The sequence below is a fragment of the Tamandua tetradactyla genome, chromosome 17, assembly GCF_023851605.1.
Source record: "Tamandua tetradactyla isolate mTamTet1 chromosome 17, mTamTet1.pri, whole genome shotgun sequence".
NCBI lineage: Eukaryota > Metazoa > Chordata > Mammalia > Pilosa > Myrmecophagidae > Tamandua > Tamandua tetradactyla.
The window spans coordinates 58,614,839-58,634,757 of NC_135343.1; the positions used below are offsets into that span (position 1 = coordinate 58,614,839).

The 19,919-nt window shown below is 39.2% G+C and overlaps 1 protein-coding gene and 1 non-coding gene across 3 annotated transcripts in view; both read right to left on the reverse strand.

Annotated features, from left to right (window-relative positions):
• Positions 1-4,938: 4,938 nt before the first annotated feature.
• Positions 4,939-19,919, reverse strand: part of SUCLG1 (succinate-CoA ligase GDP/ADP-forming subunit alpha) — a 44,857-nt gene continuing 29,876 nt past the window's right edge. For both annotated transcript variants that reach the window (XM_077134750.1, XM_077134751.1), the window contains exons 6-9: positions 15,351-15,434; positions 13,546-13,697; positions 6,708-6,896; positions 4,939-5,209 (exon numbers count right to left, since the gene is read on the reverse strand). In XM_077134750.1, coding sequence (XP_076990865.1) covers positions 5,183-5,209; positions 6,708-6,896; positions 13,546-13,697; positions 15,351-15,434 — 452 coding nt within the window. In that variant the 3' untranslated portion in view covers positions 4,939-5,182. The remainder of the gene's footprint in view (positions 5,210-6,707; positions 6,897-13,545; positions 13,698-15,350; positions 15,435-19,919) is intronic.
• Positions 11,243-11,349, reverse strand: LOC143661858 (U6 spliceosomal RNA). Its single transcript, XR_013164895.1, has one exon. It is a non-coding gene; the product is annotated as a U6 spliceosomal RNA (small nuclear RNA).

Consider the following 19,919-nt stretch of genomic DNA (forward strand, 5'->3'; position numbering starts at 1 on the left):
TCCTTAGAGTTCCTTGGCCTCCCATCACATGACAATCTCTCGCTTCTTAAATCTGCTCTTCCAGTTCCTCTGCGGACTTCTGGCTTCTTTTTGTGTGGCTTCTGACTTCTGTTTCCAGTTTCTTCTATCTATAAGGCCTCCAATAAGATGGATTGGACTCCTCCTGACTCAGCTGGCCACACCTTAAATAATAACAGCTTCAAAGTGTTCTAGTTGCAATGGAGTCACACCCAGAGGAATGCACATTAAGATGTTTTTCACTGGGGTACATAATCTAACCTACCACACAATGGGTTTATCTCAATCAATATAATATTTGCTGAGCACCTACCATATGCCAGACATTGTTCTAGGTGTCAGGGAAACACAGTGAATAAAACAAAATTCCTGCCCTCAGGAAGTTAATTATAAAGCATCTACCAAGTAGAGTACAGATTCACCCTGTTCTTTATTGAAATAAAGACTGAAAGCCCACGACCTGGTATGTACTGGAGAGACCACTTGGCATAGCAGCAGGAGCAGGAACTTTTAATTGCAATAAGAATTAGAAGTATTCAAACAAAGCCCTTGGCAGTGCCTGCGACAGGGTAGATGCTCACAAAATGAGGACAGGAGCTGAGGGGACATAGCTCTAACATCACAGAACACTTGGACAAGCATTATAGGCATATATCAAGAGAAACTTTGGTCTGTTCTGAAATATTTTCAAGATTCCTAAAAATATTATGCTGGTTTGAAAGTTATTACGTACCCCAGAAACTCCATGTCTTAATCCTGATTCAATCTTGTAGGCAGAAACTTTTAATTAGATTATCTCCAGAGATGTGGCATGGCCAATTGTGGGTATGACCTTTTGATAAGATGGAGATATGACTCTACCCATTCCAGGTGAGGTCTTAATTAGCTTACTGGGATTTTTTAAAAGAGGAAACTCTGGAGAAAGTTAGAAATGACAGAGCCAAAAGAAACTTCACGGCAAAGCTGACACAGATGGCAACATGTGAAGAACAGAGACACAGATGTTTGGAGATGCTGGGAGCCCAGCAGAAGTCGCCATGAGATGTTAAGAAAGCAGAACCTGGAGTGTGCCAAGAGAAGCCAAGAGATGAATGCCAGCCCTGGAGAAACAAAGTGAGGAATCCTCACAGGAACAGAGGCTGAAAGCAAAGGAGCTCAGGAGCAAGGGATCAGCAGATGCCAGCCAGGTAACTTCCCAGCTGACAGAGGGGTTCTAGACCCATCAGCCTTCCTGGAATTAAGGTATCTTTCCCTGGATGCCTTATTTTGGACATCTTTATAGACTTAGACTGTAAACTTGTAACTTATTAAATTCCCTTTATAAAAGCCATTCCAATTTGGGCATATTGCATTCTGGCAGCTTGCAAGCTAAAACAAATGCATTCAGTTATTGCTACTGTGATTAAAATCTAATTAAATCCTGGATGCATAGAAGGGTATGCATCAGGAGGGAATAGAATATACTGATGCCATGGAACCAGGAAGATCAGACCTCTGGGGCAAACTCTATGGAGATTCATGTGGCTGAGCTGAAGGTGTGTTTCTGAGCCCCAGGCTGAAGCTGACACTGGAGGGCTATGGGGTACCCAGGAGGATTGTATGCTGGTAGGTGGGAGGGGGAGATCTGCAGTGGGAAAGTTCACTCCAATTTCAGGTTAGACACTAGACTGAAATCAGCCAGATTAGAGGCTGAAAGTCTAGTGAAGCAGGTCAAAAAGAAAGTCTACTTTGAACTGACCCAAGAACTTCTCCCAGAAGGACACCTGTGACTGTTTAGAGCAGATGTCAGTATGTTTGATTATGAAGATGGACCTGAAGAGCAGGGCTGTGCTGGGACTGACAAAGTAAGTGCTAAAGGCTCTGCAGAAGAAATAAAGAATGATTTTCAGAGTTTGTAACGGTTGAAGCAGAAGGGAGATGTGAAGGGCTACAGGGGGTGGGAGTCGGGGAAACTAGCATCCCAGTCTAAAGTCTCTGGACAAAGGATGGGGCAGGAACTGAGGGAGAAAAGTTCCCTGGTGAGGATTTTTCTGTGGTAGGTGAGGCCTTGGTATGTCTCAAGAAGAAGCATGACTGATCCCCTGAGTTAAGAGCTACTGCTATTCCTTTTGGCAAGGGTCTATCACATAAGAGAGCCCCATAAAGGGGTTATGGAGAATTCCAGGAGAGGCTGTCCTCTGTGTTTAGATTGTAACAGACTCAGGGAAATAGGAAATATATTAGATGCTTAGGGCAGGAAAACACCAGCAATAAAACACCAGGTCAGTAATCAAGAAAAGATCACAGAAATCTGCTCAACTCTTGGCCTTGAACTTCATCCATGATGTAGATGTACCTCAAAGCCATGCATGGGACTCTCACAGGAAAGGGAGAAAACTAGAAGCCTTCAGTGAAATAATTTGCCGAAGGTGATTACATCTGAGAATGACGTGTTCCACCCTGACTGCAGCTACTTATTCCAGGGCAGAAGTGGTAGTGCCAGAGAAGAGGGGTCATTGTTTCTGTTAAATGGTACAATGCAGGAGTTGCATTGTACAGACTAAACTTCCCACAGGTAACAATCATTCAATCATTAAAAATTATTTATATAAAATTCTAGAATAGACAAGACTAATCTAAGGCAAACAGATAAGAACAGAGGTTACCTAGGGGAAGAGGCTATTGGGTGGGATTTGATGGTACTTCCTGGGATAATCGAAATGATGTATATCATGAGAAGAGTGTGGGTTACATGGATTCACTCATCAAATTTGTATAGCAAGATTTTTGCATTTCAATGTGTACCAATTTTACCTCAACCAGACAACTATAATAACACCATTCCCCCACCCCACGTGGGGTGGGGGTAGAATGGAGATACAGAGCATACACTAGAAGAATGTTGACAACTTTTGAAGCTGGAAGACAGGTACATGGGAGTTCATTATACCATCATAATGGCCTTGTAAATCTTTGAAAATTTCCATAGTATAAGTTTTTAAAGAGCACTGGATCATGAGTTGGACTTTCACTGTTTTGTTTGTAAAATGAAATCGGAAAAATCAGAACCAAGTATCTCACCTGCTGCTGTTTGAGCTACTCTGGACAGAGGTACCAGTGGTTACAGGAGGGGAAAGAGAGGCAAGAGATGGTCAGGGGTTGATCCCCAAGACTCTGGGAGATGTGAAGGTAGCAGGTGGGAAAGACAAAAGGGTCCAGGGGATACTGAACTCCCTGGTTAAGCGATAAGAGCAGAGATGAGGAACAGGTGTCTTGGAGTGGATGTTCAGGGGACAGAATGGGATGCTGAGCCTGGCCTGGAGAAGCTCAGGGTGGGGGCGGACCCTAAAAACGGTTTGTTTTGCTAAAAAATGATCATGGTGATAAACATACTACTATGTGATGATATTACAAGTCACTGATTGTACACCATATATGGAATGTTTTATGTTAAGAGTGTTCGCGTTTGTATGTTGTTTTGGTTCAATAAAAATTTTTAAAAATGCAAAAAAAAAAAAAAAAGATTTGCTTTGTCAGGATCATCTGAACTGTGTCTCTGTCTGTCACAAAATCTGTGGGCTGGACAAACAGCATGTTTGCCCTGAGAAGAACTGAGCTGAGCACCCTCATACACCCATAACATTTACTCTACCCAGGTACTGAGTAGGGTAGGGATAATTATTTCCATTTTCAAGATGAGCAAACAGCCACAAGCAGACTATAATCTACTCGACCCAAAGCCAGGCCCAGGCAGAATCCCTTGGAGCTGTGGCTCCACTTCCTGGCCCCTGTTCTTGTACCTTCCTCAGTCTGGGCATGGTCATCTGTGAGATTCCCAAATATCTCTGTCTCCCATGTCCTTCAAAACCTCTTCTAGCCCCTTCCCAACGTTCATTGCTGCTGGGCATCTGGTGTTCTTTTATCTCTTCAGAATGAACTCTTCCCCTCTTTGTCTGCCTTTGGACAGGTTGTTCCCCTTGCCTGGGAGCTTATCCTTCTTTCTGCATGGCTGGTTTCTTCACAGATCTCAGGTCCCAGCTCATGTCACCTCCCCAGCCAGGTTTTCTTCAGAACCTTCACTGTGATGTTACTTCTTGAAGTTCTTGTTTGTTTCCTTTACAAATCTGAGAACACTGGGTGTTTCTCTCTCTACAGAATATCAGCTCCTGAGGACAGCTCCCCTCTGTTTTGTTTAGTTATAAGTACGGACTGAAAGGGCTTCTTGTGAATAAGCTCTACTTTTCAAAACAAACACATAAGAAGATAGTAGCTTTCTTGTTCTCTTGCAACAAACTTCTTAAACCTCAAGCCAAAAATGGAGGCTCTGGAAAGACAACCAGGAGGCCATCTGCAGAGCCACAGAAAATCCCAGCATCACTGAAGATCCTCCACAGAAACTGAACAGATGAGCTTCTGTCCATCATTCTGAGAATGCTGATGACGGTGACACTGATAACAATTAAGCTGCCTTATTACAAGCCAGGGACTTGATAGATTTTTCTCTATTTCTCTAATCCTTGGAACTACCCTGGAAAATGGGAATTATATATATATATAATATATATATCGTGTGTGTGTGTGTGTGTATATATATATATATATATATATATATATATACAATAAAACTATATTTCAAAGGAGACCAAAGTCACTCTATGTCTAGGATAAAATACAAATGTCATCCTGAAATTACAGCCTTATTCATCTCTCAGTGATTTCAGTTAGAATCTTCTCTACAGAGCCCAGTAAAACACATACATGCACACAAACACACAAGTGTACATACACGCATGCACACATAGGTGCAAACACTCATGACACAGGCATGCATCACCACACCCACAAGCACACATATATTCACACACACACACACACACACACACACACACACCTGTTTCTTCCATTCCTCACATGGAACACAAAAAGTCTCAAAACCCCATATTCAAATCAAGTGGTAGATTTATTGGCTCTCTCTGCTATACAGTCAGGCAAACATCTCAACACAGGACCTTCTAAACTTTGTTTTGGCTTCCTGTTGTACTGAAAGAGCAGCATCAGACAAATAGAGAGGCTGACAATAAGTGGGCAACAGAAGCCAACTGCTACTGGTTCACATTTCGACAATGATTCACTCCGTCCACAGTTTCAAGGACTTTGTTGGTTTGTTTTGTTATTTTTCTTTCTTTCAGAGCATCTTTCTCTTTTCAAACTCCTTCAGAAACAGAAGAAAAGGAGAGAAGAGAGGAAGAAAAAAGATAAAAGATTCAAAATTGCATGTATGGTCAAAATGATTCTGCTGCCTTTTACATTTATGATCCTTTGAACAACCAACAATCACATAAAATGTTCCAGGATGAGGGAGCTGGATACAAAATAACAACTTTCAAATTAGTCCGTGTCAGCTTGAATTTCACTAAGCCAGATTCAGAGCTTCAACTTTACCTCTCCTAAACCTAGAAGTGGCGAGGGAGGCTTTGAATTACACTTACTTTCCACTCCAGTATTATTAGGAATCAACAAATCTGACTGTGCTTATCCAAACCTGTAATGTTATCCAGGAACCACAACCAATCCTTTTAAAAAGGCCATGGAAACAGAAGGTTTGCTGTTTTTCAGAAAGGAAAACTAATCACAGAGTTGAAGAAATGGCAAGAGCCCTAGAAAATCCTTGAAAAGGAAACAATACTATCACCTTTCTCTAGATTTTACCAATGAGAACACAACAAATGTGCAGGTGTCTGCTGCCACTGACTGGAGTAAAATGGTAACACAGATGAATTTGAGCATTTGCTTTTCCCTTTTCCCCTTCTTCTAAATAATATTCTCACTAACCATCCAGCTTTCTTTCAAATATTATACCACATGTCACAGTGAAAAAGATAGTATGATACAGAGTCAATAAAAGAAATACCCATGTTATTATCTCTAACATGGCAAATGATATTGCACCAAATCAGGATTTTGAAATTTTCTGTTCACTGTTCGCACCTGGGAAAACAATGTGTGCCTGTTTTTAACATGTTAAAGAAGTACTTCTGGATTGTTTTGTTTTGGGGGTGGGGGGCGGGGGTTGAGGCTATAACCATCATGCAAATACAGGAGGGAGAGAGAACCTTAAATGATTCCTCAGAGGCTGAAAATCATTTCAAAGAGATAACGGAAAAAAGCAAAGAAAATGGTTAAGAAGTTGAACCTCCAACCTGTAAGCAATGGCATCACAACACAGCCAGGGCCAGAGAGAAAAGGCTGACTCTCCCCACCTTCTTCTTTTGCTTTCCCTCCACTACAACTCCCTGTTCATCCAGTATTCATTTCTCATTACTCAGTTTCCAACCCCTCTCCCTGGACACAGAGACCTATGTGGTCAGGGTAGTTGTATCCCAAAGGCCCTCCAGGGAAATAACAAAACAACACAAACTCCAAGGCAGTTTCTGCACTCCCAAAATGAAACTCATGGAGCTTTCTTATATGCCAAATCTTGCATAAAACAGCAAATCCTGATGTTTAAAGAAAGTTTCTTAGTCAGAAAGTTATTGTAGGTCATGCCAGTGAAGATGTTCTTGGAGTTGATAAAGACTGCTAGGCTGGGAACCCACAGGAAATGAAACAGATTAGAACCCAGGAGGAAGGGCCATGGCCTTCAGGCCCTCAGGAGTTGGCTGCACTGACAAGCCCCGTAGTGCCAGGACCCTCAGTCCCGCATAGCTCACCTTGTGGATGGTGCTTCCCAGCTGTGCAGGGGACATGCTAACCACAACACCTGCACTCTGAAGGGCAGCAATCTTCTCTTTAGCACCACCTTTTCCTCCAGCAATAATTGCTCCCGCATGACCCATTCTCCTGCCCGGAGGAGCAGTTAAACCAGCAATGAAGGACACTACAGGCTTGGCATTTGGACCCTGGAGAGTAAATGATATTTTAAACATGAATGAAGAAGCCATCAAAATCAACCTCAAATTCATTACCCTCTGCTGGTGAATGGCATGTGGCTCAGACAGGAACAAGGCCATCATGCATCCCAAGGAGATCAATGAGAAAATTAGGCCGTGACCGACACCCCAGCATTCACCTTTGAGATGTCTTGATTCTTCTACCCAAGCTCAGGGAAGCAGCCCTGAGCACATTATCTCCTAACTTCACTGGCACAAGTTATTTTACACATGTGACACATGTCCTTTGGCTGCCATCACAAATTACCACAGGCTGAGTGGCTTTCACAGTGCTGGAGGCAGAAGTCTGAGATCAAGGCATTCGCAGGCTGTGCTCTCTCTAAAGGCTCTGGGAAAGAACCATGCCTGGTCTCTTCCAGCATCCCTTGACTTGTAGGGGCGTAGTCTTGGCTTCTGTCTTCCCATGGCCTTCTCCCCATCTTGTGTCTTTCCACTTCTTATAAGGAAAACAGTCATGTTGGATTAAGGGCCCTCAATTCAGTATAATTTATCTTTACTAATTACATTTGCGATGTAAATATAATTTCATTTACCAAATAAGGAACTCTGAAGTACTGGGGGTTAGGACTGCAACATGTCTTTTTTGGGGGAACAATTCAACCTATAAGATTCATGATAATAATGAATAAGATGAGATCAGGTCAAAATAAAGCAACATGACTACTTGTGTCTTAATTATTAGTTCACCCTTGATATATCTGTTAAACAAAAAAGATAGAAGGCATACTGGAAAGGACTTAGGATGGGAAGAGTCATCACACTCAATTTCCTGTTAATCAAAGTTGTATGATCGGAGACAAGGCACATCACCTCTCTTGGCCGCTGCCTCTTCATCTGTGAAATGATGATGGCCAAGGGCTGTTTAAACTCTGAAATTCTATGACATCTAAAAAATGTTGGCATAATTCAACAAAAATTCATTTTGATATGCCTAAATAGCACTATACTATCCACATACACATACAGGAAGTATAAGATTTTCTGTGCTCTGCACTCATAATGTAGTTGAAATACTATATATGAACCAGTGAAGTAATAATTTAAAGCAATATACAAATATAGGATTAAACTTCACAATAAATGATAACACCATGTTCACAACAGGAATCCAGAGAGAATAAGGCATCATCATTTCATAGTTAAATAGAGAGGGCTGTAGAAGGCAGAACTTGAGCACAAGTAGAATCTGAATGCCTTTATTCAGACACTATCTCTTTCTCTGAGATAGTAGTTTGCATATTGTTTAGTCGTGGAACTCTTTTACCTATAAAAACTGAGTATCCCAAAGAGCTCTGTTTATGTTGATTATAACTTCTGATATCTACTGCGTTAGAAATTAAAACTGAACAAATTTTTAAAATACATATAATTATTAAATTATTAAATAACATTCAAGAAAAAACTGTTTTCAAAACCAAAATAAATCTAACAAAAAGAATGGCATTGTTTTATATTTTTTGCCATTGTAATGATAAAAAGTATATTATTAATGATATGATTAATTAATTATTAATAAAAATTACTTTTATTGTGAAAAATTATATATATACAAAAAAGCAATAAATTTAAAAGCACACTACAACAATCAGTTATAGAACAGATTTCAGAGTTTGGTATGGGTAACATTCTACAATTGTACATTTTTCCTTCTACATTCTCCAAGACACTGAAGACTGAAAGAAATGTCAATATCATACTCATTTGTTAAATCCTATCTTCTCTGTTATTACTCCACCTTCTCCTTTGATCTTTCTCCCAATCTTTAGGGGTATTTGGGCTATGCCAATTCTAACTTTTTCATGTTGGAAAGGGCTGTCGATAATATGGGATAGGGGAATGGAACTAGTTGATGTGCTGGAAAGGCTGGCCCCTCTGGGTTTCAGGACTATTTTGGCCTAAGAACTCATCTGGAGGTTGCAGGTTTCTGGAAAGTAATCATAGTGCATGGAACTTCTGTACAACCTCAGACAGAGCCCTAGGTTCTTTAAGGTTGATAGGAACAGTTTGACTTGGGGGTTGGCAATCCATGATAAACTGCAGAATCTAGCTGAAGTTTGTATAAGAATAGCCTCCAGAGCAGCTTCTTGACTCTATTTGAACTCTCTCAGCCACTGATACCCTATTTGCTACAATTCTATTCCCCCCCCAAAATCACTTTTAATGTCTATGATATCTGTTTTTACATTCAATCTGCTGCAAATGTTATTTTGATTGAAATATATGACAAAACTTTAACCTCATACAGATAAATAGCTGAAAAAGGGAGAAGTGTTTTAATAGCCTTTCAGATAATTATGGATATACTTTTTTGGATGCTATACAAAACTCTTCAAGAAGTAATTTCTTAAAGGTTAGATGTAATGTTGGAATCTGAAATCACAGAAATGAACTTTTTGTCCTTCGTCATCCCACTGATCTTTTATCAGCAATGCTTTTGTAACATGCATTGGTCAGTTGGAAAATACTGGTTCACTGAGTTATGTAGATCTTCCAAATGCTGACACATTTAATCATTCAGCACCAACAAGTCACATTGATCAAAATCACCATTGATCTTATTAGAAACACCTTTAAGTAGTGTGAAGTTGTCAAGCTCACAAGGTGGATACAAGTTTTTTGAAATTTCAATATTCACTTGAAAACTCCAATTTTATCATTGACAAAAAACAGCATCAGGTGTTTTCTTTGATATGGCAGGTTCACTTTGTTCATTATTGAAAAAGCTCTGCCATATACCCAAGTCTGAATAACCAGTTTGCCTGCCAGTCGTTCTTTCAGGTAAAATTGGTGTTCCATGAAAAAAGGGGCTAATTTATCTCACAACTCAATTGCACAGTGTTTTATACCTGCTTCACATTTCACCACAAAATACCAACTTCAGTGTTGAGATTCAATAAAGTTAATAACTTTTACCGTTTCATCAAGGACATTATTAATTGAAATGGCATGCTTTTGTGTTTTTTCCTGTGCGTGTACAACAGTGAACGATTACGAGCGCGGTTTCCTTCACGTTAAGGTACAGCATCAAGGTTCTGCAGGGCTGACTCGCCTTTGCCAGCCTCGCCTCCAACCATCTTCCCTCCACTCTATCTCCCAGAGGTCCTACACTGCTTACAGTTCCCTAAACGTACCATGCTGTTTTTCACCTCTGCTTCTTTGCTGACAAGGTCCCCTAACCCCTGGACACCTGACAAATTTCCATTTGACATTTAAGACCTGGCTCAGGTTTCCTCTTCCACCATAAGCCTTTCCGAACTCTTCTTTCCACACTTCACAAATGTGCTCCTATTAGTCATCCTCTCTCTCTCTTCAGTGATCAGGCCATGTTTTTTACGTGTTTCCACTGGTACAGTCCATGCACTGGCTGTAACTTACTTTCCATGGGTCCCCCTTATTAACCTATGAATTCCCTGAACACAGCGACTATATGTTCTCCCTCCTTCCTCTATGCCCAGCCCCTGTGGTATAGAATTAAAAAGAAAAGACTCTACAAGCCATTTATTCATTTGCTCATTGGTTATAACACAGGATATGAAGATCTCATATTTTGGTGGCACCCCACACACCCAAATGGTTGGAATATTGTTGCACCAGAAGGGAACAAGATAATGCTGAGCCTAGCACATCAACTAAAGTTACACCCTGTCCAAGTGACAAATGGGAGTCCATGAAATTTTTAAGTAGAGAAAAATACGACTAAAAGACTACAAGGCTTAGAGACTGAAAATATGATATCTGAAATGGTGAGAAGTGAGAAAGCCTGGGAATAGAAAGATCAGTAAAGCAGTATTGGTATAGTTCAAGCACACGCCCAGCTCTGCAGTCTGTTTTGTCCTTTACCCCAGAACCTCCTCCAGAGCAAAATGGAGAAGTTGAACAGACCTGGATATAAAGCCCACCCTTGAATCATTTGCTGTATACCCACCACTGGTAAATTATTAAGCTCCTTATGCTTTTTCTCTCATAAAAGGAAAACAAAAACATCAGAGTCAAGTTAAAGATCAGACAACACAATTTTTACAAATAACTACTGTGTTATTTGTTTGTTACTGTGATGATATCAATAGTGTTAGTGATAGCAAATAACCATTATGGAGTGTTTACTAAATGTTTTACATAATATGGCATCAGAATTGCTTAAGTTAGATTCTTGCACACAGCAGATTCTCAATAAAAATTAGTCAAATAAGAACTAATTGAAAACATGCCAAATGAAAGGAAATCTGTGTTTAGCTTTTCCCACTCAACTCTAAACTACTTAAGGAGCTTCAAAGTTGTACCTAACTACATTTTTTTTTAATATGGAATGCTTCACAAATTTGCATGTCATCCTTGCACAGGGGCCATGCTAATTTTCTCTGTATCATTCCAATTTTTGTATATGTGCCGCTGAAGCAAGCACTGCCTAATTACATTTAAAAATTCATTTTAACACAGTATAATGCCATATTAACCTAAATGTTTCTTTTCTAAAAAGAAATCAGTTTTTACTTAAATTTTGATTCCATAACTTTTCTGAATTCAAGAGAGTTTAATAATATTTTAGAATAATCTCTGAATAATCTACTTTATTTTTTCATTTATTAGTGCCTATTGTGCCAGGGAACTGAGCTGGGCACCAAGGATACCAGGTCCCTGTTCTGTCCTCCACAATGCAGTCTGATGTGGAAGTCAGATATTAAGCACTCCTTGCAGAAGGAATGTGTGAAGGCAACTGAGAAGGAAACCAATGGGTATATCAGATGGGGAATGGATTTGAAAAGGAATGTCAAGTTGACACACAAGGAACTGGAACACCATGCTAAGTCTGGTCTTTGGCTTACATGTTGCAGGAAGCACTGTCTGGTTTTAAACAGGGGTGTAAAGCAGAGATGCCTGTATTTAAGAAAGGCAGATACTTTGGGTGGCCATAAGCTGGATGGTTTGGGAGAGAGAAGGAAGGGGAGTTGGGTGAGGAAAGGAGTAGAGACATCAGGGAGAAAACTACTGATGTGGTTCAGGTGAGATAAGATGAAGGCCTAAATTGGAACAAAGGGATTAATTACAGATGAGTTTCTGAATCTGAGACATACTGCTTAAGTCTCAGAGGTGGATCGCGTCACCTGAGTGGGAGGAGGGGATGAGAGAGAAATCAACATAGTTTTGAGGTTTCTGCTCACAAACTACATGAATAGGGATGTCTAAATAAGAGTTCATTCTAGATTTAAGGAATATGCACAGAAAACAGATCTATAAAGGAGAAAGAAAAGACTCAGGAGAATAACCAAGTAGGTGGAGAGGAGGGAGAATGAATAGAGGCCACTAGTGAACATTATTAAAATAATAACAGCTAATAGCTTAATAAGAGTGCTTACTACTCCTATGTGCCAGGAGCTACTTGGCTATATGTATATCAAATCATTCAAATTTTGCAATCCTCCCTACAATCTCATTATGATGTAGATATCACTGAGGAGGAAAATTGAGGCACAGTAAGGTTAGGTAGCATGTCCAAGAAAACTAAACGGCAGACAGTGGAAATACAGAGGGCCAGGGAGTGAATGAAAAAGAAAGAGAACCAGAAAGTCAGGGGAAAGTTGAATCACATCTTACATGGAAGTTAGGATTTAAAACCAGCATAGAAGAAAATCAAGTGTAGTCAAAATAGCCCTTGACAATCCCTTAACCACAAATAAATATGCATGGTTATGCACATACAACCCCACAGGTTCTTGACTCCTTAAACTCTTTGGTATTCATTATTTTCCTGTGGCATTTAATTCACTCACTCTTCAATTTCTTTCACAAGCAGAAAAATCATCCCTAACCTCACACCTGGCCTCCTAAAGATGGTTTTACATCATTTGCTAGTGTCAGGAAAATCCTGGAAATCATTCACACGATTTTCCCATAGGTCCTAGTCACATCCACCAAGCGGAGGCTGGGAGACACACACCATGTCAGTCATTACTGTAACCCCTCCGCACCCCCAACTTCCTTCACCCCAGGAATAGAGCTGAATTTCCTTAAGCTAAATTAAACTATGATACAACCCCACAGGACTTGTCCATGGTTAAGAGAGACAACAAAGAAAGCCTTTATAGAGAATTGATAGTAAAGCTTTTCTATTTGACCTTCGAAGGGAATGTCACTTGACAAGGAAAGACTGATGTAAGAGAGAGGCAAGATTCTGGACAAGGGTCTAAGAAATAGAGCCTCAATTTCTTCCTCTGGGATCTCCCTGTGAGATCCGAAGAAAGCACAGCAAGGACAGGGGAAATGAAAGTCCACAACCAGGTGAGGAGTTCCAAGTCAATGGTCTCCAACATCCTCTGCTTAGCAGGAGGTGAAGTACCTACCAAGAGTGTGGGTGGGCCCTGGAGAAGAGGGTTCAGAATAGAGAACTAGGGAACAGACAGTGAGAAAAGGGAAGGAGAAGCAACCCAGAAAGAATCCAAAATTTTCTGAGTGGCCAGTACTAAAGGTACAGCTGAGAACGATTTAACTTTACCTTTCATGTTTTCTTAAAAACTTAATCTTTGAAAGAAAAAACCTTCTAAAGCAGGCTTATAATATTATTCAAGAGCAAAGAACTGTATCTTTCCTAACCCAAACTTACTGAGTTATGTTGCTTCAAAAATTCTGCAGCATTTTCCTCTGCATTTCCACCAATTTCACCTATCAATATGATGCCTTCTGTGGCTGGATCATTCAGAAAGACTTCTAGGCAGTCAATAAAATCTGTTCCATTAAAAGGATCACCTCCAATACCTGAAAAAAAATTAAAGAATATCAACCTCAAAAATTCGAGGAGGATCTGTGAAATTTAGGTAAAAAAAAATGTTATTTCTACTGTTTTCTTATTTTGCGCATTCCCCTGCTCCAATTTTTAAAAACATATCTTCATTCTTATATCTAACATGAAAAAATCATAAAATGCTACATTTATTTCTGTTTTCAATATTACATAAATGCTAAATTGTGGTTAGTTCTTGATATTCAAAAAATAAATCCTCTTTTTGTATGAGCTCTTTTATCAAATCTCTTCTCTCCTCCAAAATTATTCCCACTATACTCTTTAAACATGAGTCAACTAGGAAGACGTATTTGTGCAGCAAGCTGGTGTTGTATCAGAGAAAAGTGAGAATATCTTCTCTGATTAAATATATAACAAATTCCTTTGCACAAAGTAACTACTTGTTGAGGCACAACGCAGAGGAACTTCTCATATGTTATAAGACCCAAGTCCCAGGGAGAAAAAAGGCAGAGGGTGCCCTGCTTTCCTTCCCCTTAGTTCCTAGTGCAGAACGATAGAGCCTGCAGGCTCTTCTACAAGCACATGACATTTAAGAATGAATACCTGCATAGAATTAAGGAACATTTTCCAAACAGACTGGCTGGTATTTTTTTAATTATAAATTTATTGAGTGCAGGATTAATTTCTTACTTTTCAGTACATCTCTGAAAAATGAAGCTGAGGACAGGAACTAGCATTTATTAAGTGCCAGCCATGTACAAGTACTATCTACGCCTTGGCACACATTAACACTATTATTTCATAATTCTTCCAATTTCTCTCTGTGATAGGCATTACTATTCTCAGTTTATAAATTAAAAACTGATACCGGAAAAGACAGAATTAGCATCAGTGTTTCAAAATTCGATCTTATTCTCCATTACATTAAAATTACCTTGTGTCTGACATTGTGCTGTGCACATAGGCTCAATATTTACAAAATTTAATTTATGGACTTAAATCCTACAAAAAATACTCCAGATATTTTATAATTATTACTATTTTTTTAAAAAAGCTATTTTAAAAAGATGTTTAAAAGGTATTCTAAAGATCTGAAGGAATATTTATAAAAATAAGAAATTTGCTTGGGTTTCAGTAACGCTGAAATTACTATAAAAGGTGGAAACTTTCTACTTTTTAATGGAGGCAGTATGATGTGGCAACCAGAGAGGTCTGGGGAACCTTTCTCAGTTTATTTTAACACCAATATAGTTGTAATAACAAGAATCTTCCAGTTCGAAGGCAGCCCAGAAGGTTAACTTAAGATTTTGATAATGAATGAAAGAGAATTCAGAAACTGTGAAGTACTGAACATAATTATAATAACAAAAACCCCAATTTGAAGAACGATTTCTTCACAGCAAAGTTAGTGATGGTTTTCAGGCCCTAATGCTCTCAAGAGCCGCCTGTCCCAGAATGTTTATTCCTCACATGGAAAGCACATCATAGACCATGATCTTGAAAAAATACAGAGGAGCATCACACTTATGAAAATTAAATTCAAAATCATAACACTTTTTAAATAAAATATCAAAACCTCTGAAAAATAATCAAATTAAGTTACTATTATACTCATTCAATGAAGATACTGTAACTCTAAGAAAATGATGTTAACAAAAATCTCTCACCAACACATAAAGATTGCCCCAATCCAACTTGTGTTGTTTGATGAACTGCTTCATACGTCAGGGTGCCAGATCTGGACACAATACCTTAATTCAAAAATATTAGATGGTGTTCATATGACAGCCTACCATATGGTAAACTCAAAGCATTTGAGTAACTAACATGGGCACACATAAAACAAGGAAAGTTAGAAAAAATGAAAAAATATTATTACAGTTATTTATGACTACAAAAGCAATGCAAGAAAGACCTAAACTGCGTTTCTGAGAATCTATAATATCAGTATGAAGTTGGTAAATACCAATTCTGCTCAGAAGTATGAGAATGTAACTGATTGCACTTACAGATATCCAAACTATTAAACCGTCAAAGCCGTCAGCCTACAAAACCAGCATTAGTCCCATTTGGCAATGATACCCAACTTTTCCCACAACTATTCGGTAATAATGTTTAAACAATATATAGGCTTTAAAACCAGAATAAGATTAAGATCCCTTGGGATTCAAATATACAACCTACTTTCCTTTATCCAATGGGCCTGTGCGATTTCACACCTAGACAAGGTATGTGTGCCCTGGGGTAAGTGGGGGTGGGGGTGGGGAAAGGGGTCAACAGCAGCTAGATACCCTCTAATGGCTGATCACAGGAACGATAATTTATTACATGCCACAATCTATGCAATATTTTAATGAAAAAAAAACATGTACTGGGTGGATCCCTAGTTTTAACAGGTTGATAGGTATAAATGAATAACTTCAGTTGGTAGAACATATCATAAATAAAAAATATTTTTAAAATGAAACATAAAACTATGTATAGGCTAAAATCAGAACACCAATCTGCGGTGGTGAATAATCCGAGCTTCCATGATTTGCTTTCTTCAAACTTAACCTCAAGCACTCTTTAAGGAATCCCAAGATTCTTTTCTAATAGGACGAAGGCCCTATCAGCAGGGCAATCAGAATTCTTATCAGAGAGAGACAAAAATCATAACCACAAGTTATCTCAACTGCAATACAGCATATTTATATTCTTGAGCAAAGTTTTGTGTCACTGCCATATATTCACTGGGTAATGGTGTGTGATTTGTGCGTAAACAAAACACATCTTCTCACTACGATTTTGGGTCCACATAATTTCTATGCCCCAGTCAAGTTGAAAGTACACATGTGTGGTAGTGAGATTCAGTTATCAACCTGGCCAGGTGAACGTTACTAGTTCTGTTGCTGTGGACATGAGCCAATTGTACGTGAACCTCATCTGTTGCTCATTACACCTGCAGTCGGCTAGGAGGCATGCCTGCTGCAATGAATGACGTTTGAGTTCATTGGCTGGTGCTTAAATGAGACAGCTCAACGTAGCACAGCCCAAGCAGCTCAGCCCAGGCCTTTGGAGATGCAGAAAGAAATCACCCCGGGAAAAGTTGTTGGAACCCAGAGGCCTGTAGAGAAGGCCAGCAGAGACCATCCTGTACTTCCCACATAAGAAAGAATCTCAGTGGAAAGTTAGCTGCCTTTCCTCTGAAGAACTAACAAAATAAATCCCCTTTTATTAAAAGCCAATCCGTCTCTGGTGTGTTGCATTCCAGCAGCTAGCAAACTAGAACATGTGTGGATGTATCTCAGTCACTATTAGACAATACCTTATTGGCACTACCAGACTGCATTTAGATTAAGTTCACCAGACAGTGACAGTTCTCAGCATGACAAACCCCATGGATGGTCCCAGGCTACCTTTCCAGATGGTTTCCCATTATATCCCCATTCTAGTAAAACTGAGTTATTCCTCAATTATACTTACTACTTCATGCTTTCAGATCTTTTCACATTTTTCTGCTTAAAACAAAAACTCCACCATCAGAATTCTAATCACTCTTCATGGTGACTAAAGGCTTAAATGCCAGTTTCACTTTAAAGTTTTCCTGCTCTTACTCCCAAACAGAGGTGAGATATGGTCTCTTTCCTTCCTCTTTACCTCCTCCATACTTTCATATTTCCTAATGCCCTTAATACTGGCACTTATCTTATCTATCACCATGAAACCATGGTATTTTTTAGGGCTGAAACAACTTCATTCATTGAATGGTCCACTGTGCACCCAGTCACCATGGGTGCACTGAGAGAGCACATGCCATCATGGTCAAGTCCTCTGCCTCTCCAGGTCAGGACTGGTGCTTCTTCTAAATACTGAGGATGCAGGCAGGAAGCCTGGTCATCAGGGACTTATGAGTGATTATGGTTTTCTACTATTATAGTAAATACTACTAAATTAGAGGTAACTTTTAGTTAACACTCACTTTAAACATTATTATAAAGTACATTAAAATCTTAACACTTTTTTTTGAAAAACAAAACCTTCAAATCCCTAAACCTAATCTGAAATGCTGATTCTGATGTATCCAGCTTCAACAGGGCAGGTACTAAAATATACATTGTAGGATACCTGCTTAGGGACCTCACATATTCATATTTAGAAGGCAGTACCGGACCTTCACTCAACAGCTTAACAACTCTAAGCAGAATACTTGCTTCCTGAGCCCTGCCCTAGAGTCTACCACACAAAACGGCCTCCTATTGCCAACACATGGCAAGATGGAACAATAAATCTATAAAACATTCAGCAGGTAAAAAAAGGAGGGATAAATTTAAAGGATTCATCTTTAACTGATAACCCTGGTTTAGAGAAATTAATTCATCTTTAGACTTGCTCCTCCAGCCCAGAATTTGAATATCCGGTTATATCCTAATTCCCCAACGAAGAAACTGTTCTCCTACCATCTGGTTCAGGAAGAGACTACCAGTGGTGCTCCAGTGTTTCAGGTTCTGTGGTGACTGTCATTCTTGCTAGAACTGTAACCTCCAAGAGGTCAATAAACAAGACAATTTTCCTCATCCTTGTGTTCCCAGTGTTGGTATACAGTTCCCAGTACAGGAGGTGCTCAACAAATACTGATCAAATGGTTCAGAACGAAAATCCTCCATGAAGTATGAACTTTTCCCTTCAGCAAAATCTAATTCCAACAGCTTTAAGACCATGGCCTAACTGGACTATAACTCCTGACACTCTCTCACACTTTCCCAGCTGCCCCCGACCAATCTATCTCATTTGTCAGTTTTTTCCTTTACTCAGGACCACCATCCCATTCACCTCCCTCTTTAGCCCTCCCTCTGTGGGACCTTTCATAACTGGGAGGATTAGGTAGGTAACACCTATGAAGCTGTGTATTTGGTGCATTTAGTTTTTAAACAAAGTATAATTAGTTTTAGATCTTTGTGTACAATTGTCTAGCCTACTTTCCATTCTATTCCTATTCTTATGAAACAATTATGTTCTAGTTCTCTACTTAATGCCCTACATTACTAGGAAGTAGAAACAACTGTTTTAATTACTTTAATAAATGGATCATTGTAATAATCAGTGAATAATTCCTGAAGCTGTCCAATGCACCAAAAAAGAAAAAAATCAGTGAATAGTAACATTAGGATGTTATTCTTTTAAGGGGCTTTCATCTGATTACACTAATTATAATGTTTTATGCAAACTGTACAAATTGAAAATAGTGAAAATATGTTTTTAGAGTAAACTACTCCTGCCATCTTTAAGAATTTAACTAAAACAGATGATTAAAAATGTCTATCATAAGGATCCTTCTACTTCCTAGAAGTAGCAGATAATATTTTTCCTATTCTTCCCACTGAATGCAACTAAAAACCCTAGGCATTACATATAAAACAAACATAAGACTCTGAAAGGTGGAGGGAAGACAGTAGAGTAGCTAGGGACCTCAGGACCAAAGGAACAACACAGTAGTGATAGGTTCCCTGGGTTTTCCATTGTCTCGTATATGCCCCCATGAAGTTGAAGAACCCAGCATTCCAGAAATGCATATGAGCACATTTAAAAAGTTCCCTCAAAGCCTGGGCTCTCTGTAGCCAAATGACCAGGAAAAGGCAGGCTAACAAATCAGAAAACTTTTAGGTAAAAATCTCTCTATACAAACCAAACAACACAGAGGAAAACAAAACCGTGACTTCCCCCATACTCATACTAGCAAAGGTCAAGTGGGGATCCTATACTTCCACCTTCATGAGGCTGTATTGAGATACCCAAACACATTAACCAGGCTAGTGTAAAAGAAGGCCAAGTAGGGCGTGGGAGCTTCATCTCGGCTGGCTAATAATGAGCCCCACTCCCCCACAGTTTCAGGGCCTGAGTAGAGAACTCGTACTTCTACTTCTTCCTGGCAGTAAGAAGGCCATAGTCCCTCTTCCTCCACTAGAAGAGTGTCAAAAACTGGCAGCTAAAACAGGTTCAAATAAGATCCAGAGTCTCACAATACCCAAATGTTAAGGTTTCAACTGAAAATCACATCATACCAAAAACCAGGAAGAGCTCAAACCGAATGAAAAAAGACAATCAATGGATGTTAAAAACCAAGATGAAGAGGATGTTAGAATTATCTAACAAAAATTTCCAAGATGTCATAATAAAATGCTTCAACAAGTAATTATGAACAGTCTTGAAATAAATGAAAAACAGAAAGTCTTATCAAAGAAATAAAAAGTCTCAGC